Source organism: Rhincodon typus, chromosome 27, assembly GCF_021869965.1.
Source record: "Rhincodon typus isolate 14 chromosome 27, sRhiTyp1.1, whole genome shotgun sequence".
NCBI classification, from domain to species: Eukaryota; Metazoa; Chordata; class Chondrichthyes; order Orectolobiformes; family Rhincodontidae; genus Rhincodon; species Rhincodon typus.
In genome coordinates this window covers 1930575-1956122 of record NC_063358.1, presented here as the reverse complement: position 1 = coordinate 1956122, position 25548 = coordinate 1930575, and the positions used below count along the sequence as shown (strand labels likewise).

The 25548-nt window shown below is 41.2% G+C and overlaps 1 protein-coding gene across 2 annotated transcripts in view; it reads right to left on the bottom strand.

Annotated features, from left to right (window-relative positions):
• The window catches only part of LOC109931649 (myotubularin-related protein 9-like), a 46512-nt gene extending 21641 nt beyond the window's left edge, over window positions 1-24871 (bottom strand). Inside the window, exons 1-7 of one of the 2 annotated variants that reach the window (XM_048613255.1) lie at window positions 23933-24871; window positions 23390-23613; window positions 9249-9308; window positions 7668-7776; window positions 5245-5370; window positions 4061-4234; window positions 2572-2789 (exon numbers count right to left, since the gene is read on the bottom strand). In XM_048613255.1, coding sequence (XP_048469212.1) covers window positions 2572-2789; window positions 4061-4234; window positions 5245-5370; window positions 7668-7776; window positions 9249-9308; window positions 23390-23571 — 869 coding nt within the window. In that variant the 5' untranslated portion in view covers window positions 23572-23613; window positions 23933-24871. Of the gene's footprint in view, window positions 1-2571; window positions 2790-4060; window positions 4235-5244; window positions 5371-7667; window positions 7777-9248; window positions 9309-23389 lie in introns of both variants that reach the window. The other variant, XM_020530906.2, reaches the window with a different exon arrangement.
• Between the last annotated feature and the right edge of the window lie 677 nt (window positions 24872-25548).

The following is a 25548-nucleotide window of genomic DNA, read 5'->3' as shown; positions in this document are numbered from 1 at the left end:
CCCCCTTGACCTGTTCATCCTCCCTGGACTGACCTATCTCCTCCCTAATTCCCCACCTACACTCACCTTTACTGGCTCCACCCCCACCTCTTTGACCTGTCTGTCTCCTCTCCACCTATCTTCTCCTTTATCCATCTTCTATCCGCCTCTCCTTCTCTCCCTTGTTTTTCAGAATCCCCTTCCCCTCCCCCATTTCTGAAGAAGGGTCTAGGCCCGAAACGTCAGCTTTCCTACGCCTCTGATGTTGCATGGCCTGTTGTGTTCATCCAGCTCTACACCTTGTTATCTTAGACAGAAGCTTTGTTAGACCAGAAGAGAAGCCAGCAGGTCCGCGGCAACCACGATTTCTCTCTCTCTCTCTCTCACTCACTCACTCTCTCTCTGTCTCTATTCTCTGTAGTAAACCATTTTAAACTTGATAAGCCACCTTATCCTTCCTTCAGCAGATACTGCGAGTTCTGGCTTTGAATGAGGTAGGTCAGAGATGTTTCTGAAGTGATCCAGCCACCCTGTGCCTCTTGCAAACCAGTGGAAGCATTCAGGAAATCAAATCAGCAAAGAATCAACCTGACAACTCTGGTGAACAAAGACTACAAAACAATTTTTTCCAGTTTTACTTCCATCATCTGATTTTTATTCCCCTGTTTATGTTCATCTGTCTATCTGTGTGAAAGGGGGAGTTTAAGGGATTTACAGTTTCAATTTGTAGAGTTTACTTACTTTTGTTTAATTGTTTACCTGCAGCTAGAATCCAATGACCTGTAATAATTTCTGTAAGTAATTTCTTGTTAAGTACAAAAGCCTGGTCTGTGCTTTCCATCAGCTTCAGCCTGAAAATCAGGTAAACTGGGGACTTACTTGAACTTTTGTGATGACTCTGGGAATAGTGGGGTATGATTTCCATTGCGCTATCCCAGTGAGTCACGACAGGATACAGGATTTGTCGGCTGAAGTTTGGATTGGAGTTCTTGAAACTTGAAGATGTAAGAACTATGGGGAGAATATATTTGAGAGAATCCTTATAAAAATGCAAAACAAAACAGCCAGGGTTTCAGTGGAGAAAGGACAAGGTACAAATGGAGGCAGCTATGTTTCAGAGGTAGGTATAAACTGAAGAAGAAATATTGTGCCAGGATCTCAGCTTTAGTTCAAATAGAATTCCAAAGTACTGCATGATGAAGGTTCACCATTTATTTTTATTATTTGTGATCTTCGTTCTAAAGTGAAGGAGTTGATGTATACTTTTAAATTTGATTTGTATTTCTATGACAGGTGTTAAGAAAGGGGAGGATTTATTTTTTAGTTTCATTTTAGATTTGTGCTGTCAGTTAAGATGGAGTATTTGGAGCTATGCTTTGTTAACTTGCATTTAAATGAGGTCTTTAAAACCGCTGAGGTGAATATTTCAGTGTATTAGAAATAAAGGTTACACACAAGGAGAAAAGGGCTGTTGCTTAGCAGCCGTACCCAGTGACACTGGGATGTAGACAGAAACATGATTATTGAGAAAGGCAGTGGGAAGGTTTCAGTTAGAAAGAATTGGTTCTTAACAGCAGAAGTGCAGTTAATAGCTGTCTCCAAAGCAGTCACAGGTGGGGATAAAAATCCTGAGTGCCTGAAAAAAAAATGCGGAAGCAGAAGGAATCCATGCTAAGAAACTGGTGAGCTGGGGTAGAAGTTTAAGAATCTAAAGAAGAGGCATTGAAGAAAATATACAGAATGCAAACATTTGCAAAATAGAAATCAACTACAGTCTTGTGAGCTGAGCAAGGTGTCTAGAAATGGAGAAGAGGTGACCCCTCACTGATGTTTGAGTGTCTGTATGGTTGTTGGTAAAAGTCAAAGTATTGAATCTCTTTTGTGATATTTCTAACAGGTTTATTTGAATTATTTCTTATATACTATCATAATTAATGTTTTTCTTCGTGTTACACACTTAAGTTCTTTATTAAAAGTACATTGACAGCCTCTTGTGGCTATGTCCTGTGAACGATCACCATGGAAAATAAAAAGAAAATTAAAATGTATAGTCTATCAAACTAGCTTCGCTCTGGGGTCTGACCTCTCTAGTGTTACCATCAGCTGAGATCATTACGGCTGCACTATCTGGTTCACTGTGAATGAATGTTTGGGGAGGAGGTTGGAGTCAACAAGATAATCAGCTGAGACCACGCAGAAGTTCAGCTAGAGCAAATTCTGATGCCTCTGCATCAACCAGGCATTCTGATAGTATCAAGGTGGTTCAGGGGGTGAGTCAGGGAGGGGGTTGTGGGTAAAGAGAAAGACCTGGGTCCCTTTATATCACCTCCCAATGATCTGATTGAGTGCAGCATGTAGTGTGGGAGGGATCACTGATAGATATCCAGGACAGAATTAGAGGATTGATTAGCTTTTGGTTGTTAATGTTAAATTTTAAAAAAGACTTTCACCATCTTAATCTTGCTCCTAATAGAAATAGAATTCAGTTAAAAATGCAACTGCAATTCAGATTGTTTTCTGATTCATATTCCTTCAGCAGAAATGGTGAAAAGCTACTTTAAGCACTCATTACTTTGTTGCACTCTTCCTTACCTCTCAATGGATCTGTGGAGTCTTTTCCAGTTGTGGTAGTTAGTTTTAGATTCAAAGCCACCACCTTTCACCTTCGCCTGATGGGCAGCTTGTGTGGATCTGGTATCGATGATATAACCTTTCTTATCAGGGTGGAGAACAGCAGCTAGGTAATGTTCGTCCTCTTTACATCTCTTCCCATTGGCCCCAGTCAGTGGCTGGCTGCTTCGCATTATCACCTACAAGTAACAACATCTCCACATCAATCTTTAGCATCATCCAAGCCAGAGTCCCATTCACTGTATCCCAAACACATGAAATAGTTACTGCTTGTTCCACACACAGACCTATTTCATGCTGGTGGATTCAAAGGTCATTCCAATTGACTGAAGTGTCCACCAACAGCAAACATTTAGTTCTATCAGTTGATAAGCAAGCAAATGCTGAGCTTCTCAATATGCAGTCAATGGTAGGGCCCTGGGGAGTGTTACAGAACAAAGAGATCTGGGGTACAGGTTGATAGCTCCTTGAAAGTGGAGTGACAGGTAGACAGGGTGGTGAAGAAGGGTGTCAGCATTCTTGCTTTCATCGATCAGAGCGTAGGGTACAGGAGTTGGGGCATCTTGTTGCAGCTGCATAAGATGTTGGTGAGGCCACATTTGGAGTACAGCATGCAGTTCAGGTCCCCCTACTGTAGAAAGGATATTATTATTAAACTAGAAAGAGCGCAGAAAAGATTCACTAGGATGCTACCTGGACTGGAAGGTTTCGATTTATAAACAGAGGCTGGATAGGCTGGGACTTTTTTCTCTGGAGCACAGGAACCTGAGGGGTGACCTTATAGAGCTCTATAAAATCATGAGTGAAGTAGATAAGGTAGATAGCCAACAGCTTTTCCCAATGGTAGGAGAGTCTAACAATAGAGGGCATAGGTTTAAGGTGAAAGGGGAGAGGTACAAAAAGGTCCAGAGGGGCAATTTTTTCACACGGAGGGTGATAGTGTATGGAACGGTCTGCCAGAGATAGTGATGGAGGCGAGTACAACTTTGTCATTTAAGAAACATGTGGAGAGATAAGAAAATTGGATAGGTATGGAGGGATATGGACCAAACGCAGGAAAATGGGACTAGGTTAATTGTGAAAACTGAGCAGCACGGGCAAGTTGGGCCAAAGGGCCTATTTCCATGCTGTGTACCTCTACAGCTGTATGTGACTCTAAACAGCTGAGATGTGCTGTGTCCAGACAATACCGTCCAGCTGAGTGTGTCTGAAAGAGGTTTGAGCAAGAGGTTTGAATCACAGACTTTATTCAATTAACATCTCCTTATCTGTTGCTTGCAAGATATATGACATTGTTACACAGGTTACTTTATTTCCAGATGGTAATGATGAGTACAGGCCACAGGTAATGCAGTTTATAAGGTATTTAATTTGCTGAATGGCACTTGAACTGCAGTAACACATTCTTAAACTGCGACATTGTAAGTAGCAACAGAATAAGGTTTCTTACCATTCCAGTCCTTTTGTGGTAGTAACTCAAGACTGGAAAGCGTCCGTTTTGTCGAAAGCTGGCTATGGTCTTTAATGCTGCATCATCGATAGACTTGTGAACAATCACTGCATCAGGGTAACTCAAACACACTGCAAACTCTTTGTTCACATAACTGAGTCTCCAATTATCCGTCTATGTGAGAAGAACAGTTTTATAGACAGCTTTTAATTAATGATTCAACAGTGAAGGCATTTATTACTTTGAAAATGAATGAATATCCTGGCAGTGGGACATGGGGAGGAGGCAGAATATTGGCAGATGTGGGGGCTGCAGGTTTCTGCTGTCATCTGGGGAGTCTCCCAGATTACACAGGATATCTTGGGAGAAGTGTCCCTAATGTGCCAAACAACAATATGAATTTCACAGCTTCTACCAACCAACTTGAGGGCAACATTTTAAGATAGGTTCAGGTAGTTTGAATCAGTAAATGGCTATGAAGCAGGGAGTGGAACACTTTTCTTTCTAGGAAAGCAGGTTAGGTAGACATTAATGCTCCAGTTCATATCATTTGTCATCACAACAAGAAACCTGCAAATCACAAGCATTGTTGCAGTCTGCTAGAAGTGACTGGATGAAATGGATTCTGACTTAGAGTTTTGCTCTAATGAAAATTTTTTTTCAAAATCAGCATTTTGAAAAGGCAAAAGAAAAATTATTGGGAGGACATCAGAAACAAATTACTGCCTAAAAACAATGTATATGAAAGAATGAAAGCAAAATCCTGTTGATGCTGGAGATGTGAAATAAAAATAACAGAATATGCTGGAGACACTCAGCAGGTCTATCAGCATCCGTGAAGAGAGAAAGACAGAGTTAATGTTTCAAGTCTGGTAAGACTCTACTTCAGAATATATTTGAAAGATTTATCTTCAGCATTCAAAAGCAGGTGGTTGCAGATTTGATTACTGAGCGACGTTTAACATTGCAGGACACAGACAGTGTCTAACAGTATAGCAGAAAGAAGCAATCACTTCTATCATACATTCTTAATGTTCATCTATCCCTTTCCACAGCAAGGAGGAAAGAAGGCAAAAGATTAAAAATAAGGAAGTATCAACAAGTACATTTAAATATGAAAGGGCTTTTTATTTTTTTTTTCTGTTTAAACTTTTTGAAAGATTGTATATACAATAAAAACTAACATGTAAAGACAACTTGGTAAACTGCTCTTCAGGGCTAAATAAGTCCCAGCCTTCCTGAAGGTTCGGTTCCTTTGGCCGATAGAAGAATGGGTACATGTGCCTGACAGATTCCAGAGATGACAAAGACTGTAAAACAAAAACAGAGAAAATGGAAATTCCATCAAAGAAATATACCAGAAACATCAGTGTAACAGTGTTGAGAGTTTAATTATTGTTCAGAATGCTGCAATGTACTGGCCCTTCGATATTGGGAATCAAACAGAATATGAAAAGATTTGGAATTGTAAAGTGTCAGATGTAACTATTTTTTGAAGTAAAGTCAAAAATAAATTAAGTTTCTTTGCTCCTCTCTTAGCACAGAGAAAATCAATGGGAACAAAAGACCAGCCATTCCCTTGGCTATGGCCATTTTCAGGACAACTGAACACATCCCTTCCCCACCACCTTACACCGTCCTGGGAGAAACAAAAATCATGGGAAAAAGTGACACAGCCAATAAAGAGAGCTGGTGGTTAATAGCAGTGTTACTGGACAAGTCATCCAGAAACTGGGGTCATGGTTCAAGTCCCACCATGGCAGCTGGTAGAGTTGATAGCCAGTCTTAGTGATCCTGATCATGAACCTATCATGGATGTTTTAAAAAAATGTTTAAGATTTTAAAGGCACTGAGAAATATGGGGAGAAAGCAGAAATATGTCATTGACATGGAGAATCAGCTGTGATCACAGTGAATGATGGAGGATGCCCAAAGGGCTGAAAGGCCTAGTTTCTGGTTTCTACTAATGTCCTTCGGGAAAGGACATCTGCTGTCATTACCCAGTCTGGCCAATGTGTGACTCCAGGCCCACAGCACTGTGGTTGGCTGTTACCTGTTGTCCCAAATAGCCAAGCAAACCACTCAGTTCGAGGATAACAACTGTTGGCCTTGGCAGTGCCACCCATAGCTGGTCAATCCAGCTGTTAATCCACTTACCTCTTATGTGATGGTATTTTTGCCCTGGTTCCTTTATGTCCTAGATTGCACTCATGTTCCTTTTGGGAAAGGATCATATAATGTATTTACTAGAGACCATACTGACTAATAGGTCACCATATTTCACTCTAGAGCAAAACTTTGTTTGGAATGATTTATGAGTTATTATTTTGGCTGCAAGGTTCAGAATTAACATGAAACATGATTACCATGACTGGGAATGTTTCTCGTGAAGTCTGTCAGTGTGGAGTATGAATATTTTTCACTGTGGACCCTCCTCTAATCTGGTATTATTCATGTGCAGAAGATATTCCATTATGCTCTCTGCATAGCAACTGCCCTCAAAATGTAACACTTCCTTCCCTGAAAATTGAATGTTTTCCTGGCAATTTCCTGTGCAGGAGGAGGTTCACCAGGATGCTGCTGGGCTGGAGTGATTCAGCTCTGAGAGATGAGGCAGGCCTGGGACTGTTTGCCTTAGAGCAGAGGGGGGAACCTGAATGAAGTGTACAGAGTTCTGAGGGGCATAAACAGAGCAGATAGGTTGAAACTTTTCCCTTTAGTAGAGGGGTTCAATAACCAGGAACACAATTTTATGACAAGGAGCAGGAAGTTCACAAGGGATGTGAGGAAAAAGACACTTTCACTGAGAGGCTGGTAGTTACTTGGAACTCACTGTCTGAAAGGCTGGTAGAGGCAGGAAGTCTCAAGATATTTAAGAACGATTTAGATGAACACTGAAATGCTATAACATACAAAGCTATGGGCCAACGGGTGAATAATGGTATTAGAATTAATGGATATTTAATGACCAGTGCAGATAGCATGGGCCAAAGGCTTTCTTTCCATGCAATAAAAACTCGATGACTCTGTTCTGTGGCTAAATTTTAAAAATACTATAGTCACATAGTTTTTAAGAAGTTAATTTAGTGAACCATTTTAATGTGACAAGACGCTATATAAATCCACCTGCCCTTATGATTCCAGAACAGTGGTTTTGTGATCTTCAACTTTTATTGCATTTAAATCAGCAGCAAAAGGCCATTTGTATTCACATTCACATCCCAGAGGCCAAAAAATCGTCAGGATCATCTCATGACTTCAGCTGACTGAAGCACTTGAAATGAGTGTTACTCAGTACTAAAACTAATAGAAGAGAAATGATGGCCTGTATGTCAATTATCTCATTTGATTCACTACTTGGGACATGTCAATCCCAGCCGGAAGCTCAACATCAGGAAACCACCAGGAATAGTCCAGTCTATTCTCCCATTATTTCCACATGGATAGGGTAGCTTCTATCTTAAATCTTATAGGTAGAAATTCTGTTTCAACCTGCAAATTTCTGCCTGGTCAGTCTGATAAAGTTTCCATCTGATATTTTATTTCTTAGTTACCTGGTTAAGTGGAACAGCGAGTTCTACAGATATTGTCACACTCAGTACATTACCTCAATAGACTTGGCAACATTCAAGCATTCTTCCATTCCTGGTATCTCCAGGTACATAACACACAAGTCTTTACATTTAATAGTTATTATCCCTGAAGACCCTGTATATCTGGAAAAGAAAGAAAATGTTTTGGGCTGTTGAAACACGTTATGGAAAGCAAATATGGGATTCACACAGAAACACATTCAGATATTTTTCCTGAGCCTGTACTAATCACCTCTAGGATTGTCTACTTGCACAAGAACAAGTAGCAAGATCTGCTGTTGGTGTCTGCTGACTTTTTGCAAGGAAACTCTTTCGGTCTCCGGCAAAATCATCTCCTTCCACAATGAAGGAGAGAAATGTTTGCAATCTGCTATGCATGAACACGCAGAGCCTTCTCACAGGTTCTGAGTGTCATTTATAGATGACTTTGAGCTCACGTGATTCAGACAAAAGGTGATTACTTTCTCCAGCATCTACAGTAATGTGGTTAGTATCATTAAAATGCAATGTATGTCAGGTACTGCTACTTCAGGGTCTACAACTATCAAAGAATTGCATTAGAACCTGTGTGACATAAGACTCACTGTGGTATTAAGTGGCAGGTAAAGAGAAAAAATATGATTTCTAAGCAAACTCTAAAAACAGAGTTGCGTGTGTGTGAGGCAGGGGCCAGTAAGAGTGCATGTGTTCTGTGTTGTCAAAAGGTTCTGTTTTGGCAGCAACATGAGTCACTCACCATCATGGACAGAGGCTGAGGGACTCTGATCACATTGGTTACATGATTCACATTCAGATATTATTTAACTCAAATTTAGATTTTCATTGTTTTTGCGGGTCAGTGTTGGAAAATTATTTCCTTACTTCATAGCTCAAGAAACTTTAAACAAAGCCAAAGCCATAATTCAGACAGGCTTGACTTGAGGTGATGCAGAGAAATGATTTTGCATGGAGGTGGAGGAGTGGGAGGTGAGGGGAGGAGAGGAGAAGGAGGGGAGGGGGTGTGGGAGGAGTGAGATCAGATCAAGCTACAAAATAACAGCTAGTGAGGCTGTTCAAGGGTGATGTCAGGATGCACTTCTTCAGACAAAATCTGACAAATATCTTGAACCCTTTTCCTCCAAGAAATGGCAATGGGCTGAGGGATTAATTGGAACTTTCAAACATGGATTGTTTAATGTTTGTTGGGTAAGGGGTACTAAGGGTTACAGAAGCAAGGCAGACAGATTGAGTTCTGATCCAGATTAGCCAGGATCTGACTGCATGATGTAACAGGCTTGGGGCCAATGATTTATCTCCTCCATTTCCTTTACAGTCACTTCAAATCAGAAAGTGTCCATTTAAATACCAGATACAGAACAGGCACAAACAACAGCTTTGCAACATAGCGTTAGCAATAACAGAAGCATTTCTTTTAAGAAAAGTCCCACTTCCTTAAGAAAATAAGACCAATATAGACCCAGTAAACTTATGTTGAGGAAGGAAATCAAAAAAGTTCTTTCGGAGTCACTTAGGAGAAACTTTAAGTTCCCAGTGTAAGCTGCAAAAGCACAATGCCTAACGTGAAATAAGCAGCTATCGGCAATTAAATACCAGACCTGTCCCCATTCTGCTGATTTACAAGTTTGATGCTTTGGTATCCACTTATGTTCAGCACACTGATTAAGAAAATGAGAGAGGGGAAAAGACAAACACATGCAATATTAGTGTCAGAAAGAAGCATTTGTCAAATGTTGACTTCTGATTTAACAAATCATGCTTCCTCTAATTATATCACAACAGAAACTTAGAACAGCTCCTGTGGGTTACATACAGATTATTGTTAAAGTTAAAAATTAATGGAAATGTAGAAATTATATTGAAGATATATTAAAAATCACAGAGCAGGTAAGTAAGCTTTTGAGAGAAGGTTCATTGATCAGAAATAAAATCAAACACTGTTAATGTTGTTACGTAATTTTTAAGAAAAGTTTAAAATGCCCCTGGGTCCAATCACCAGGATTAATAGTCATAGAGTCAAACAGCACGGACCAGGATTAATAGAGTCATAGAGTAACACAGCACGGAACAGACCCTTTGGTCCAACCTGTCCATGCCAACCAGGTTTCCCAAACTAAACTGATCTCATTTGCCTGCATCTGGCCCATATCCCTCTGAACCTTTCCTATTTATGTACCTGTCCAAATGTCTTATAAATGTTGTAATTGTACCTGCATCTACCACTTCTTCTGGCAGTTCCACCCTCTTTGTGAAAATGTTGCCCCTCAGATCCCTTTTAAGTCTTTCCCCTCTCACCTTAAACCTACGCCCTCTAGTTTTGAACTCCCCTATTCTAGAGAAAAGACCTTTTCTATTCACCTTATCTATGCCCCTCATAATTTTATAAACCTCTATAAGGTCACTCCTCAACCTCCTGCACTCCAGTGGAAAAAATACCCATCTATCCAGTGTCTCCCCACAACTCAAACCCTCCCCTGCCTGCAACATCCTGGTAAATCTTGTAAGTGACAGTTTATAGGGGCAGCCCTCAGTGTGTGTACTGCAGCATGATGGGCCCCTTTTGTCTGTTTGTCAGAGAGGAGGGAGATGCTGTACCTACATTCCCTGACACCTCTCGGACTGGGATTATAACTGTCTCCGAGGTGACTGGAAAACTCATTTCTCAAACTGCGTAGCGCAGCAGAGATCAGAGCCTAGTTCTGGATTGCTAAGAATCCTATGCTTTATATTCAAGGGACAATTAGCTTTGAAGACACCCAGTGAAGCAGCTGTCATTAGGAGGTCACAGAATGCTGCTGGAGCACAGCTGCAGAAATCTGCACCCCCGCTCCCCCCACCTCCCCCACCCCAGGCAGGGGAGGGACCCAAGCACTGCCCCCCAGGCAGGGGAGAGAGCCCAGCACAGCCCCCCCCCCCCAGGCAGGGGAGAGAACCCAGCACTGTCCCCCAGGCAGGGGAGAGAGCCCTGCACCTCTTCCACAAAGTTATCTTGTTTAGGTTGAGAAGAAATAAAAGGTGCCCTTCACTTTAAGGGCAGCAGGAAACTCCAACTCCTGAGCACAGATCAGGTCCCAGTTAATCTGTGATCCTTCCACTCCCCTCAGTACAGCAGTACTGGCTAAAGAGAGCTGCAGGTATCTGCCCTTTTAACCAGACCCTCTGAGCTGGGCATTCTAACCTTCTGTTATTCTACCACCTTCGCGTTCTAGTTACTTGTTGGAATGCTGTCAATAGTTCAAGAAGATTTCCTGCATCTGAAGAATGAAAGGAGTTAGATTCTGACCCAGCCAACATTGGTCTGAAAATGATTCCTGACTAACAGCAATTAGTGCCTGAACTAACTACACAGTGGCCGGTATCCCATCACCAAGTCATCCTTTATTTACATATGCACTGTACACAGGCTGTAACCAGCCTACTCAGAGTCAGTCCCTGAAGTCAGATATACCCAGGAGATTCAGAGAGTCTCCTGTCAGCCAGGGCTCCCTGATTGGCCCAGGTTAACAGCACCAATCAAGGATCTCATAGTTAATAAGATCTACCTGGTTCCAATCACTACAGTGTCAATGAAGAATTTGATCAGTTCTGGTGCTTATCCTTAGTTATTGTGTATTTGCTAATTGGTGACAAATTCATGAAATAAAAAGATCCCTGCATTATAATAATATTTGACAGTGATTCATTCATGTAATGTAAACTTTAAAAAGCGAACAATGCTGTCCTCATTTTTCACAAGGTTTAACCATCAGTTAATCATTGAAAGGCTGAAAACTTTATTTAAACAATGCTGTACATCAAACTATTACATGTAATTAAACATCTCAGTGTCCATATCACAGTTGTGTGTTTATATGAGTTGTACGTGATCTTTAATTTGAAAGACCATGTGCACAGGGTTTATCATATCAATCGCTGAGAGCTCCACTGCACACTCACAGGCTGGGTCTGGGGGTCAGAGAGAAAGCTCCCCTTGCATAATTTGTCAGGTTGTTTGACATGATTTCCTGGAAATGAATATGAATTAAACACCCCAGAAGGCCATTTCCACATGTACGATGTGTTTCTATTTTGTGCAGTTTTCATCCTGTATTCATGCTCAATTTGTGGACAGTTTGAATTTCAGACATTAGATCCTTGAACGTCCATGAAAGGAAATAATTAACCACTTTTAACCTCTAAAGATGGTGTTTCATCATCAGGCACATTATTCACTCCACCACAATCAGCTGACTTCATATGGAATTCCAAAACCCACCATCGCTGCCTCTACTTTCTTTTCTCTATGAAAGTGCATTTTTGACAAAGCAGAACAGAAACCACTAGCAGCAACAAGCAATTCTCCTTCTAAAATCAAACAGTTACAAAGAACCCCATCCACGTTTAACTCCCTTTTGTTTCCCGTATATTTCTGTTCAATTTTTGACATAAAGGAGCAGAAGGCAATGAATTTTATAGGAACAAGAATGTAGGAGTAGGTGTTGGCCATTCAGCCCAGCATCCCTGCTCCACTATTCTAGATCACAGCTTATCATCCACCTATTTCTTTGCTATCCACCATATTTTAAACCTGCTGAATTAAGATCAAGCTGCTGGAGATGACTCGGTCACAAAGGTCTCATCAAATATTTCTTCACATTCTCCATGATGATGCCCAAGAAGAGAAGGTAACTCCAGTGAAAAATCTCATCCATCCAGGCTGGAATGTTTTAGTTCTTTTGTTTCCTTTCATTTGCAGCTTCTTCCATAGAACACCCAAAAATATTCCCTTTATCTTCATGAACTATTCAGTGTGATGGGGGCCAGAAATTCTCTTCAGCTATTTACTTTGTGCAGGCTTGAGGACTTTAGTTTTGCATTTTTATAAGCAATGATATGGGGGGGGTGTGTGTGTGTGTGCGCGCGTGCGTGCGTATGTGTACATGTGTGTGTGTGCAGTCACTGCCCATGGAGCGGGCCCTGAGACGTTGGTGATCGATGGAGGTCCGAAGGGGCAAGATGTGAACTGGAGTCACCAGGAACCTCTCAGACTTTCATGTCGGGAACTGTCTCCCTCTGGTTTCTATTAGGGGGAATGGGGCGAATTGACTCTGTCTCGTTTCTAATGGTGGGCATTGGGGGGGAAATGGGAAACTGCATATTAATGAGGACAGATGGCACCATATGTAATGCTAATGTATGTAAAAAGAGTTCTCTCACCACTCCCCCCATGAGAATCCCGTCTTACCATGCAACACTCAGTTGGAAAATGGGCATTTTTGCTCTCAATGTCAGGATATCCTCATTCACTATCTCCCATGATCCTTGCAACTTTCACATTGTTGCCCACATCTTTCAGGAGCTGGGGAGATTCCTCCCAATGTTTTCTAAGTCAACTGCTCTGTCCTTCACATGAGAAATGTGCTTGGAGATGTGAATACAATAACGTTATGACACTGAAATATCACTGAGATCATGTGAACACAGTCAAATTATTTTGAAGTAATTTCTCAGTTCAGAGATAACACAGTGTGGAGCTGGAGGAACACACCAGGCCAGGCAGCATCAGAGGAACAGGAAAGTTGACGTTTCGGGTCGGGACCCTTTTCTGTAGAAGAGTCCCAACCCGAAACGTCAACTTTCCTGCTCCTCTGAGGCTGTGTGGCCTGCTGTGTTCCTCCAGGTCCACACTGTGTTGTCTCTGACTCCAGCATCGGCAGTTCTTACTATTTCTCAGTTCAGGGTGTAGATGTGGGTCAAGATGTGGGTCTGAATCGACATTTCTCTCCTGGGTAATTTACTGGCCCTAGCCATATTCCCATGGTCTGGTTTAAACAAAAAAGGGAAAATGCACTCTGGCCCAATTCTTCTGGTGTAATGTGGCATTGATAAAGATCTGACAAAACCTGAGCCTCCGCAGACTGTGTGTAACCAAAAAGAAGCCAAAGAGGCCAACAGAAAAACAAACTAAATTCTTTTGGAAACTATAATGGATGTCTCCACTATGTTTTTGTCAACAATACATATTGCAATGACCACCTTGTTTTTATATTCACAGTTGCCTCTTTGAAAAAGGAGACAGAAATTTAAAAATACTGCCATATCTATACTAAATTTCTGTCTACATAGCAGATTGGCTGTCTCGACAATACATAGTTTTCTTGTAAATGACATCAACTCATCTGTACACACTGAGTGACCGCTGAGAATTGATACCAGCTCCCTGATTTAATGTAAAGCGAACTACATCAGAGAGAGAGAGAGAGAGAGAGACAGCTGGTTCATAGCTTAGAAAATGCCTGACCACTAACGTGGAGTGAGATGAATTGCACACAATGTACAGCACAGAACCAGGCCCTAAGGCAGCAAGTGCATCGGTGCACATCTCCTGCAGACAGACTACAGACAGGGAAAGCTCAGCACAGGGAACAACTGGCCAGAGAGAAGCACAAACAGTAAATAATGCGGATGAATTTAAGTTCCACTGAGACTGATATTTAATGGAGTAGCTGACAGAGGAATATTAATTTTAGGGACATACTTGATGGAATACAGAATCTACTCTTGCCGTGGATTTGCTTTGCAATGCTGCAATGAAGGAGAAGAACCCATTTTGTAGAATTAGTACTAATGCCAGGATTAATAGTAAAACCAATAAACCTGGTCTCCTACTCTCAGGGTATTGGGTCTCCGGGTTCCGGCTCTCCGGGTTCTGGATGCGCCCAACTGCAGCCACAACCTTTATGTCAATTCTCCAGAGTTGCAAACTGCTGGTCTCTGATTGGCTAACAGCTCTCCCTCTCAAAGGGGTAGGCAATGGCCAGTGGTATTATCACTAGACTATTTAATCCAGAGACGCAGGTAATATTCTGAGGAACTGGGTTCAAAACCCACCACAGCAGATTGTAGAATTTGAATACCATAAAAATCTGGATATAATAGTCTAATGATGATCATAAAGCCATTGATGATTATCCAAAAATCTCTTCCGGTTCACTAATGCCCTTCAGGGAAGAAAACTGCAACCCTTACCTAGTTTGGCCTACATGTGACTTCACAGCCTCAGCGATGTAGTTGAGTCTTAACTGAACTCTGGGCAATAAATGCTGGCCTAGCTAGTGATGCTGACATTCCACGAAGGAATAAAAAATATTTTAGGTCAGGTAAATTGCCACATTTTTCAGAAAATGAGCAAATCAGCCAAAGGAAACAGAGTCCCTGTCATTGGGTATCTTCGTTTGGAGGATTGTTGATTATTGAAATTCTTCATCTCTGGGAGATGTAGATATCTAGTCGTTGAGTATATTCAAGACTGAGGTCAATGGATTTCTGGGTTAAATGAATTAAGGACAATGGGAATATTGTGGGAGGGTGTAGCTTAGGGGAATACCAGCTGTGGTCTTGTTGAATGGTGCAGCAGGTTTGAGGAACAGAATAGGCTCCTCCTGTTCTGATTTCTGAGCTTGTTATGTTCCTTTTTGGCACCATTTCCTTCAAAGATCAGGTATTGATATCTGAGTGGCTCACATTGTAAATAATTCTGATTGTTTTTCTCAAATATGTGTTGCTGTTTTAGCTTTCTCCTTCCATAAATTTATAGCTTTTATTATAATTTGTTCTTGGGATTGCATTTTCAGCTGCAAAACAGAAAGTGCAGATATGATGAACATCAAAACAGAAAGTGCAGATATGATGAACATCATATTCTCAGGGAACAACAACCTCGCAAGTGATTTCAGAATAATAGAGCTCACACAACAGATGCTACATGACTTTTCAAAGGAACCACAAAATTGTTTTGAGGTGACCATTTTGTTTTATTACTGCTCACGTTTTCCATATACCCTGAGCATCTCCCAGTCAATGCCTGACCTAGCCATGATAAAAAGAACACTTTTTCTCATCTCCTTCCAGTTCATTGTTGTGGGACCACCAACTCTTTCTGATCGGTTGGCAGTAAATCCAACTTTAACTGAACATATGATTGTGGGGTTCCTGTTTGAGGACATTTGCTTGGACTGGAAAGGGACGAGAAATTTGACCTTGGTTCTTTTTTCAGATATTGTTTAAATCTCATCCTGCGTCAGAGTGGACAGGCCTCAGGAACATAGTCAACTAATCGTTATTACAGTGGCTGTAATGATAAGTATGTGAAATGTAAACTGTAACAACTGAGATAAATAATTGCATAAAAAGTGAGTTTAAGATACATTTTCAAATACTGTATAACTGCACCATGTAAATGCTTCATTTCCTATCATCAATGCTAATTATTTTAGTATTCTTTTCTTGCTCTTTGTCTTAAATTTTTGAAAATGTTGCTGTTCAGAATGGCCATCAATTTGCTGCAGGTCTATTTGGAGCTACCTGTTTGGACTCACCAGGCAGGATAATAGTATCACCTTGGGTAAGAGTTACGTGTTAACATTCGCTGTGAATCTCAAATGTACGGAGATATTCTTCAGGTGCTGAGTGTATTAGTACTGACTGTTGATAAAGGCTGTTGCTGGAACATGTTACTCTTACACTCCAGTTAAAAGTTTATGGGAACACATTTGCATCAATTGATGGGAGATCACTCATTCTGGGTCACCACAATAATGAGGCATTTCTTCCAGTATCATGTAACCAGCCTCATGGCCAAAATACTGAAGCTATCCAGCAACAGACAGCAGTCAGGTTGGCATAAAGCCAGACTGTTGAGTACAAAACTGGACATCTGGCTTCTCTATCACTAGAGGCAAGAGATGGTGACTGCAGAATTGTGAGGAGTTGTAAATATTGAGAAAGTTACAAAGGTAGGTAGTGGTGAGGTTATGAACCACAAGGATGAAAGTTTTCACTTGACAATGTTGGTAAGCACTTGGGTACCTCAAAGGTTGGGAAATGACAGTCAGGGTTTCAGATGAAGTGATGGTTATTGAAGGTGAAGGACACAAGATCAGTCCCTTTGAAAAAAGAAGAGTTATTTATTTGTCCAACATCTGATGTCACAGACAGGAGTTCAATTGCTCGTTGCTGACCATGTGTCTGTGATACATATATTTCCTGGAAAACTGACAGCTGAGCAGAGTACGGAGAGAAGCAGCAAATAAAGTACAATCTCATCAGGTCACAATTGAATTTAATCCTTTGTCAGAACTTTGGACTGATTCCATAACTACAGAAATTAAAGTCATTATTTCATGTGATAGTGTCAATACAGAAAGTATGTGTGGATAGTGCACAAACCTGACACTAAACAAAGCCATAACAAGCCAAGAATTACATTAAAGTAAAATAATATTATAACAATAAAAAAAAATTCAGATCAGTCTGTTTAAAATGCTTTTGAATTTCCCTTGTAAAGGGTTGCCCCTGATGTCCCTGTGATTCTGTTGGAGTTCTAGACAAATCTGATTCCAGTAAATTCAATTCCTGATCAACTGATTTCACTGAGTCTTTGAATATGGATGATGTTTATTTTCAGTGATTTTTCCTGTTAAACATGTTGCTGCAAGATGTGAAATGCTGACAAAATCAACACTCAGCAGATACGCGCTTGTGATAAAAACATAAAACACATGGGCGTTTAAATCCAATCGATTTGAGCATGACCATCTCCAACAAATGGGAAACTAAGTTTTGCAACCTGACATTCAATCACATCATCCTCACTGCATTGCTCACTATCAGCATTCTGGGTGTACCATTGACCAGAAACTCAACTGTACTAGCTATATAAATACTGTGGCGAAAAGAGCAGGAGAGAAGTCAGGAATCCTGCCGTGAGTAATACATCTCACCATCTACAAGGCATATACATTATGATGAAACACTTTCCATTTGCCTGGATGGGTGCAGCCCCAACAACACTCAAGAAGCTTGATACCATTCAGGACAAAACAGCTGCTTGATTAGCGCCCTTTCCATTACTTCACTACGCCTTTCACCATGGGCACTTAGTACCATCTACAAGATCTGTTTACAGCTATTCAGCAAGGCTCCTTTGACAACATCTTCCAAACCTGCAACCCCTACCATCTAGAAGGACAAAGGCAGCAGATGCATGGAAACACCACTATCTGCAAGACCCCTTCGAGCCACTCCCCATCCTGACTTGGAAATATATCACCATTCCTTCGCTGTCACTGGATCAAAATCCTGGAATTCTGTCCCCAAGGGCATTGTGGGTCTACCTACAGCACATGGACTGCAGCAGTTCATGAAGGCAGCTCAGTACCACTTTGAAGCCTGTATCTCATGAAGAAATAAATTAAAAATACTGTCAACCTTGAGCCAGTCCCCACCAGAGATAAATGGACTTTGCTGGCCCTGGGTTGTTTATTGAGACAATCACCTTGAGCAGGAGACAGAGAGCGGAGAAGCAGGTCATATCAAGTACAACATTGCAGTGGGTATTGGTGCAAGGGTACAGACAAAGTGGTGAACATTGAATAATTCAGTAGAGACCCTTCAACCCATTGAGTCTGTACCGCCAAAACTACATTAAATCTACACTAGTCACACTTTCCTGTACTAGGCCCATAGCCTTGAATGCCATGACATTTCAGATGCTCATGCAAGTACCTTTTAAAGGTTGTGAGGTTTCCTGTCTCAACTTCCCTCCCAGGCAGTGCATTGCAGAACCCCACCACCATCTGAATGAAAACATTTTTCCTCAAATCCCCTCTAAACCTCCTGCCTTCACCTTGAAAGCATGTCCCTTGTTACCACCCCTTCAACTAAGGAGAACAGCTGCTTTCTATCCAGTAAAATAAATAACTGTGGATGATGGAAATCAGAAACAAAAACAAATAGCTGGAGAAACTCAGCAGATCTGGTAGTGCATGCATGAAGAGATTTAAGAACAGATTCATTCCCTGCTGTTATCAGGTTTTTGAATGGGCCTCTCAGAAGTTAATATTGATCTCTCTCTCTGCACTTTCTCTGTGGCTGAAACATTGTATTCTGCACTGTGTTCTGCTACCCTGATGCACTTTGTATGGTACGATCAGCCTGTATAGCAGGCAAAACACTGTATCTCGGTACATGTGACAGCAATAAATCAATCATCTGTGGAGAGGAAGCAAAGTTAGCATCTTGGGTGGAGTGACCCTTCAGAAGAAGACGATTCTGAAGAAGAATCATCGGACCTGAAAAGTTAACTCTGTTTTCTCTTCACAGAAACTCAACAGGTCTGGCAGCATCTTCGGCAATTTCTGCTTTCTCTTTACCCTGTCGGTGCCCCTCATAATCCTATACTCCTCCTCTGTAAATTTCCCCTTCAACTTTCACTGCCTCAAAGAAAGCAAAGTGAGCTTTTCCATCCTCTCTTCATTGCTAGAGTGCTGCATCCCAAACAACATCTTGGTGAATCTCCTCTGCAACCCCTTCCAGTGTAATCACATCCTTCCTATAGTGTGGGGACTAGAGATGCACACACTCTTGTTGCGGCCTAGCTGTACAGCTCCGACATGACCTCCCTGCTCTTATCATCGGTGCCATGAGTGATAAATGCAAATGTCCCATAACCTTCTTAACTACCCTATTAACCAGTCCTATCACCTTCAGGGATCTGTGGAAAAACACTACAAGATCCCTCTGAGCTTCCTAGTATCCTGCCGTTCATTGAATACTCTCTTGTCTTGTTACTCCTTCCAAAGTGCATCACCTCACACTTTTCAGGGTTAACTTCCATCCACCACTGATCTGCCCATCTGAAAAATCTGTTTATATCCACCTGTAAGCTAAGACCATCTTCCTCACTTTCAACTGTCCAGTCATACATCAGGTCACCCACAGCCTTAGTTATCATTCCTCTCACATGCTCATCTACATCATTTTAATTCATCACGAACAACAAAAGGACCCAGCACTGATCCCTGAGGCACGCCACTGCACTCCAGGTTCCAGCCACACAAACAGCCTTATAGTAGCACCCCCTGTCTCCCACCATGAAGCCAATTTTGGATCCAACTTGCCAAGTTACCCAGGATCACATGAGCTTTTACCTTCTTTATCCATTTCCCCTATGGAACATTTTCCAAGTCTTTGCTGAAATCCATATAAACTACATCAACCACACTACCCTCATCCAAACGCTTGGTCACTTCCTCAAAAAATTCAACCAGATTCATTTGTCATATCCTCCCTCTGTCAAACCCATGCTGATTATCCCTGATCAAACCTTGGCTCCTTTAGGGATAGGCTAACCAGCAATACCCACTTTCCACAAGTGAATAACAAAAAAGGACTTCAATTTGCTCCTTCAGGATTTATTCCGGTTGTTTCCCTACCACTCCTGTAAGACTCATTGGTCAGTAATTTGCTGGTTTATCTTTACTACCCTTTTTGAAATGTGGGACTATATTAATTGTACACCAGTACTCTGGCACCTCCCCTGTGGCCAGATGGGAATGAAAAGTTTGGGTCTGGATGCCTGTAGTTTCCTCCCTTGACTCCCACAGCAGCCTGGGATACAACTCAGCTGGGCTGGGGGAGTTTTTTTTCCATTTTTAAGCCTATCAAAACTTCCACCACCTCCTCACCCTCTATCAGTCTGCTCAAGAACATCACAATCCACTTTCCTGAGTGAAGACAGATGCAAAGTACTTGCTTAACACTGTACTAATGTCCTCCAGCTCTGCAGACAGATTTTCCCTTCATCTCTAATGGGTCCAACTCTTTCCCTGGTTATTCTCTTCCCCTTTATACGTTTATAGAATATCGTGGGATTCTCCCTGATTATACCCACAAGTGCTTTCTCATTGCTTCCTTATGTTCCCCTACCTTTTCTATTACCCCTAGGGCCTTCTTTGATTTGCTCCCTTTGCAACTGTTACTTTCATCTGTTTTCCTTTTTATCCAGTCCTGAATATTCCTAGACATCCAGGGTTCTCTGGGTTGTGCTCCCACACTTCATGTTGGGCCTGTACTGTCCCTAATTCCTTTTTGAACCTTGAACCTCCCCTTATTCTACAGCGGATTCACTCACACGTGGCTACTCCAGTCCACTTTGACCAGATCCTTCCGTATTTTAATAAAATCACTGTGTACGCACTGACAAGTTTCACATTAAGTAAATCAGAAATAATAAATGTACTTGTATAACACTTTTTGATAGCAAAAATATATTTGTATTGTCTTACAAAGAATCACTTGAATTTATACAATTTGGGATGGGAAGGTTTTGAAAGCAAAATGTTGAGAACTCCCAAAAGGGAAAAGCATCAATTGTCACATGTCCAATGGGAAGTATGCACTGGTAATCAAATTCTAGTATTCCACAAGTCATGACAAATAGATAAATAACCAAGGGAAATACAGAGATTATTAATTTGCCTGAATGACTGCAGCTAAAATAAAGGAAACTCACCAGATTTCATTCATAAAACAAGAAAACAATTTATTTTCTATAAACAAGCCTATCCTTTAACATGTGGCAAAATGGATTATTAGTTACTGCTATGTGAACTTAAACTACATTGCCTTTAAACCCAAAACACACACATTCATTCATTCACAAATAGGACAAACAAGACAGACTGTTCTGTAGACACATCACAAATGGAAACACATAGCCAAATAGGAGGAAATTCAGCAGACCAAGATTCCAAACCATAAAGGTGAAATGAAGTGACTTTCTCAGTTTTCAGTTTTCTGGCAATGATGTCACTTTGTTATCGACTGCAGCAGGTTCTCAATTTGATAGTTGATCAGCTAGACCTGAGCCGTTGTTTGAGTTAGAAGTTCTTTTCAGAGTTGTTGAATGCTGGTTTTCTTCCACTCACATAGGGAGCAAGTGTGAAAGTGAGATCTGTTTTTACTTGCATGCTTTTGGGAGGTCTGTGTGTCACTGCCCAAACTCCGTTCTATGCCAGATTCAAGTTATCCACAATGGCTTGATGCTAGGCAGTTTTTTTTTTTTTTAAAATGCAAAGGCACCTTGTACCTGCTTGTCACCATGAAATTATCAAATTCAGCTTTCCAAACACTTAATGACTTATTGATTACACTAAGTGAACACCACACAGTTCCACTTTTGACCAAGTTGTTTAAAAAAAGGTTGCTTCACTGGAACATGTCAGTGTCCAAACTTCAGTTTTCCCAGTTTATATTTCCAATAATGACACATGCAATTCTTGCACGATTAATTCCAACCGATCCTAAGCTGCCATCTGAATTATTGTTAAACATTATACAAGTAGCCAGAGAGAGCTGATGTAATTAAAAATATAGAACCTAGCTTGGCATCAATAGTTTATTTCCTGATAAAAGATATCACTTTGGTCAAACATGCAATGAGCAACACAGACAGGCCTTGTTCTGGTATTGTTTCTTCTTCCTGAGGTTATGTTTCACACCATCTTTAAATGGTGCTCTGTTTCAAAGCAGCAATTTACACAGAGCTGAAAATGTGCTTGTCCAAGGAGGTGTATTAATCGTACGCTGCTCAATATTGCCTATTTAATTTGCTTTTAAATTGACACATAATCTTGTCCAAACATACACGCTAATGTTGAGTGAGATAATGAGAGATACTGAGGCTTCACATCAGTTTCTGAACGGCAAGGTAGAAAATAATTTCTTGTATAACAGAATAGCCAGCAAACACTAAATTGTACATTAAACATCAGAAACTTCACTAAATAAAAACTAAAAGAACTGCAGATGCTGTAAATCTCAAACAAAGAAATTGCTGGAAAAGTTCAGCAGGTCTGGCAGCATCTATGAAGAAAAATCAGAGTTAACATTTTGGTCTGGGTTCTAAGGAAGGGTCACTGGACTCTAAACGTTAACTCTGATTTCTCTTCTCAGATGCTGCCAGACCTGCTGAGCTTTTCCAACAACTTCTGTTTTTGTATCAGAAACTTCACACTGGTTTATGTAACTCAAACAAATTTAAAGATGATGTACTTTGCATGGTTTACCTAAAGGGTTTTACTGTTATTAGCCTTGAACGTTTTCAGTTATGCAGTCTTCGACCAAGTTAAATAAAGCATATGACTTTGCTGTAGAGCACATTATCGATCTGGGAGAAGGTAGTGTAGTTGGTTCATTTGTGGTTAAAAATTAGCTTTGATATCAACTCAACATTTGTAAAGAATATCTTTTTACATGGAATGAAGCGGTAATGATAAAACTCGGGAGCCCAAATGAACTGCGCCTGCAGGGCCTGATTGTACCCGTGAAGCAGTTAGATGGAAATCAGAGCAATATTCTAATACGGAAAGTCTCATCCTGCAGTAAACTGACCCACTGGGGACAAGGAGGGAGTGTGCACATTGCATTAAACTTGACAGCGTGTTCAAGGCTATAACATTGCTGTGGCCCAGAACACATTTATACACGATTGTTCATATCAACATCTGGTCCTTTGAAGATAGGTTTTAGCTTCGGGCTATGTTCCAGTTCTATTAAATTCTTACATGCACCATTCCTAAAATACAAAAACCCTGGGGACATTTACAAATCGTATAAAAACAAGCAACAGAAATATCTTCAGAATAACACACTGTGAAGTTCAGAATGTTGCACTTCCTATCTGGTTAAAATAGCACAAGGGGGTATGTTCTCTGATAGCTTCTACATGAATAGAAACGTTTTAATGTAGCGTTGATTCCCCTGCCATTAGAGAATACATGACACTTTGTACGGAAGGAGTGTTCTTTTAAAATAAATAAGACAGTTCAATAGTTTCTCGGATATTTAGGGCGTGACATTTCAGTGACTGAGTATACCTCGGCTGAAATACAACTCACAGCAGTTCTCATTAACTGACCTCTTTTCGATGGCATCTATATTCCTGAGCAATAGCCAAAGCTCCTCTTTGTCTCCAGCCCTGGAGGAGAGCAGCAGATGGTGGCTGGTAATGCACAGAGTCCCTTTCACAGGCTGCAGGAAGGGCCGAGAGAGCAGCACATGGTCAACTTTCGACGTTTTAATGAGCTCTGAGAACTCCATAGCCCGGAGACAGACACACAGAGAGAGAATGAGTAAAATCCCCTGCAGTAAAAAACACACACAGCAGTAACCTCAGGGTCGGAAAAGGAATGTGCTTTACACTACAGCTCATTTGAATATAACGTAACAAAGAGCTTTTGAAAATAACCTAATTTGGCGGCTTGGATTTGCTGCGGTTTTTTTAAAACAACATGGACAGAAGTATGAAAATATACTTTCACGGAAGGCAAGTGGTTTGGCAGCTGCCTGTGCTCGTGTTTTTGAACACTTTAGCTGATAGAGTGAACGGTTTATAAGAATGTGTCCCTCTTGCCTTACAATGGCTGGGTCCGAGGAGGAGGCAAGAATCCGAAGCACATACCCTCACCAAACCCCCCGAGTGGGTTCATACATTCCCCGGCACTATATACACACACAGCTACTGCCAGAAACCGAGAAGGAAACATGCAATTTTAAAAAAAAATGCCTCGCAAATCATTTTCTGTTCAAAGGGGGAACGTTAAATATTTTAATACACAACCCCGCCCAGGACTAAAGCGTTAAATCAACTTTTTTCTGCGCAACACGACTAAAGCCGTTTTGACCATTTTTTTAAAAAAACCAAGTTTCCAAACGTTGAGAACCAATCAGCACTTTACGGAGGACGGTCTACATTTCGTCAGACGGAGCCAACCCATTATTCTTGACATTAACAGTGTTCTGTTTCAGTAGAGTGGGTTTAATAAGGGGGAGAAATTCTATGAGTTGTTTATAAGAAAAGCCTAGTTTTTCCAAATTGAAATTGTCACCTTTTAATTAAAGAACACTAGAGTAGACCACTAGCGGACAAACTTAACTGATTCTGAAACAGAAACACAAGGGGGGTCTGCAGGAAGTTTGGAGATAGCAAGCAGGGCTAACACTGCCCCTTTATCTGTTTCAGCAAAACGCAAACTTCATTCCGGCGAAAGTTAAAATGTCCGACACAAAGATGGTTCTTTTTAAAGACTTGTGGCTGCCTCTCGGGTTATATTGTTCGATTTGCAGGCGACCCAGCTCGCTGCTTACAATCCATGAACCATGGCTCCGTCCCTGCTGCCAGTGCCCAGACTGGAACCGATCCGCTCACACTCACTGCTCAGGGATAAGCCGGCTCTGCACTTTCAGATTAGTTGTACAACTCAGCCACATTGCTGCTGAAACATTATCACCAACATCTACAGGTTTGCGAACACGGAAGTATTCAGGTGTCACCCACAGAATTTCTTCTGGGTGAAAGCTTCATTCCCCTCCCTCAGCATCTTCACGTGTGCGAACGAAGCGGCCGCTACCTGAACGCAGCAGTAGCAATATTTCAGCAGTTAGAGGCGCTCCAGTTCCATTCGGCTCCACTGACACCACAACAATAGCTGCTCCTGTGAAATACAATTAAAAAAACCCTGCGGATTCTGGAAATCTGAAACGAAAACAGAAATTGCTGGAGACATTCATCAGGATTGGCAGCATCTTTGGAGAGATTCAGAACGTCTGCAGTTCTGAAGAAGGGTCAGTGGACCCGAAACATTAACTCTGCTTTCTCTGCACGGATGCTGCAAGACCTACTGAGTTTCTCCAGCAATTTCTCCACTGGTTTCAGATTCTCATGTATCCCTTAGAATGGAATAGATAGGACGAATAGCATCCCAAAATTACTAAATGATCAAAGGGCCACAGGGGAAAGAGGAAATAGCTACAACGACTATAATGAGAGAAAAAGTACTAGAGAAACCAATGGGGGCTAAAGACCAGAAAATCCCCTGGATGTGATCTGCTGTATCCTAGGACATTAAAATAGCTACAGAGCTAATGGATTGTAAGAATCCTTAAGTTCTGGAAAAGTATCAAAGGATGAAAAAAAACTGCCAATAGATCATCCTTAAATCAAAAGTGAAAGAGACAAAAATCAGAGACAACAAGGTGCAGAGCTGGATGAACACAGCAGGCCAAACAGCATCATAG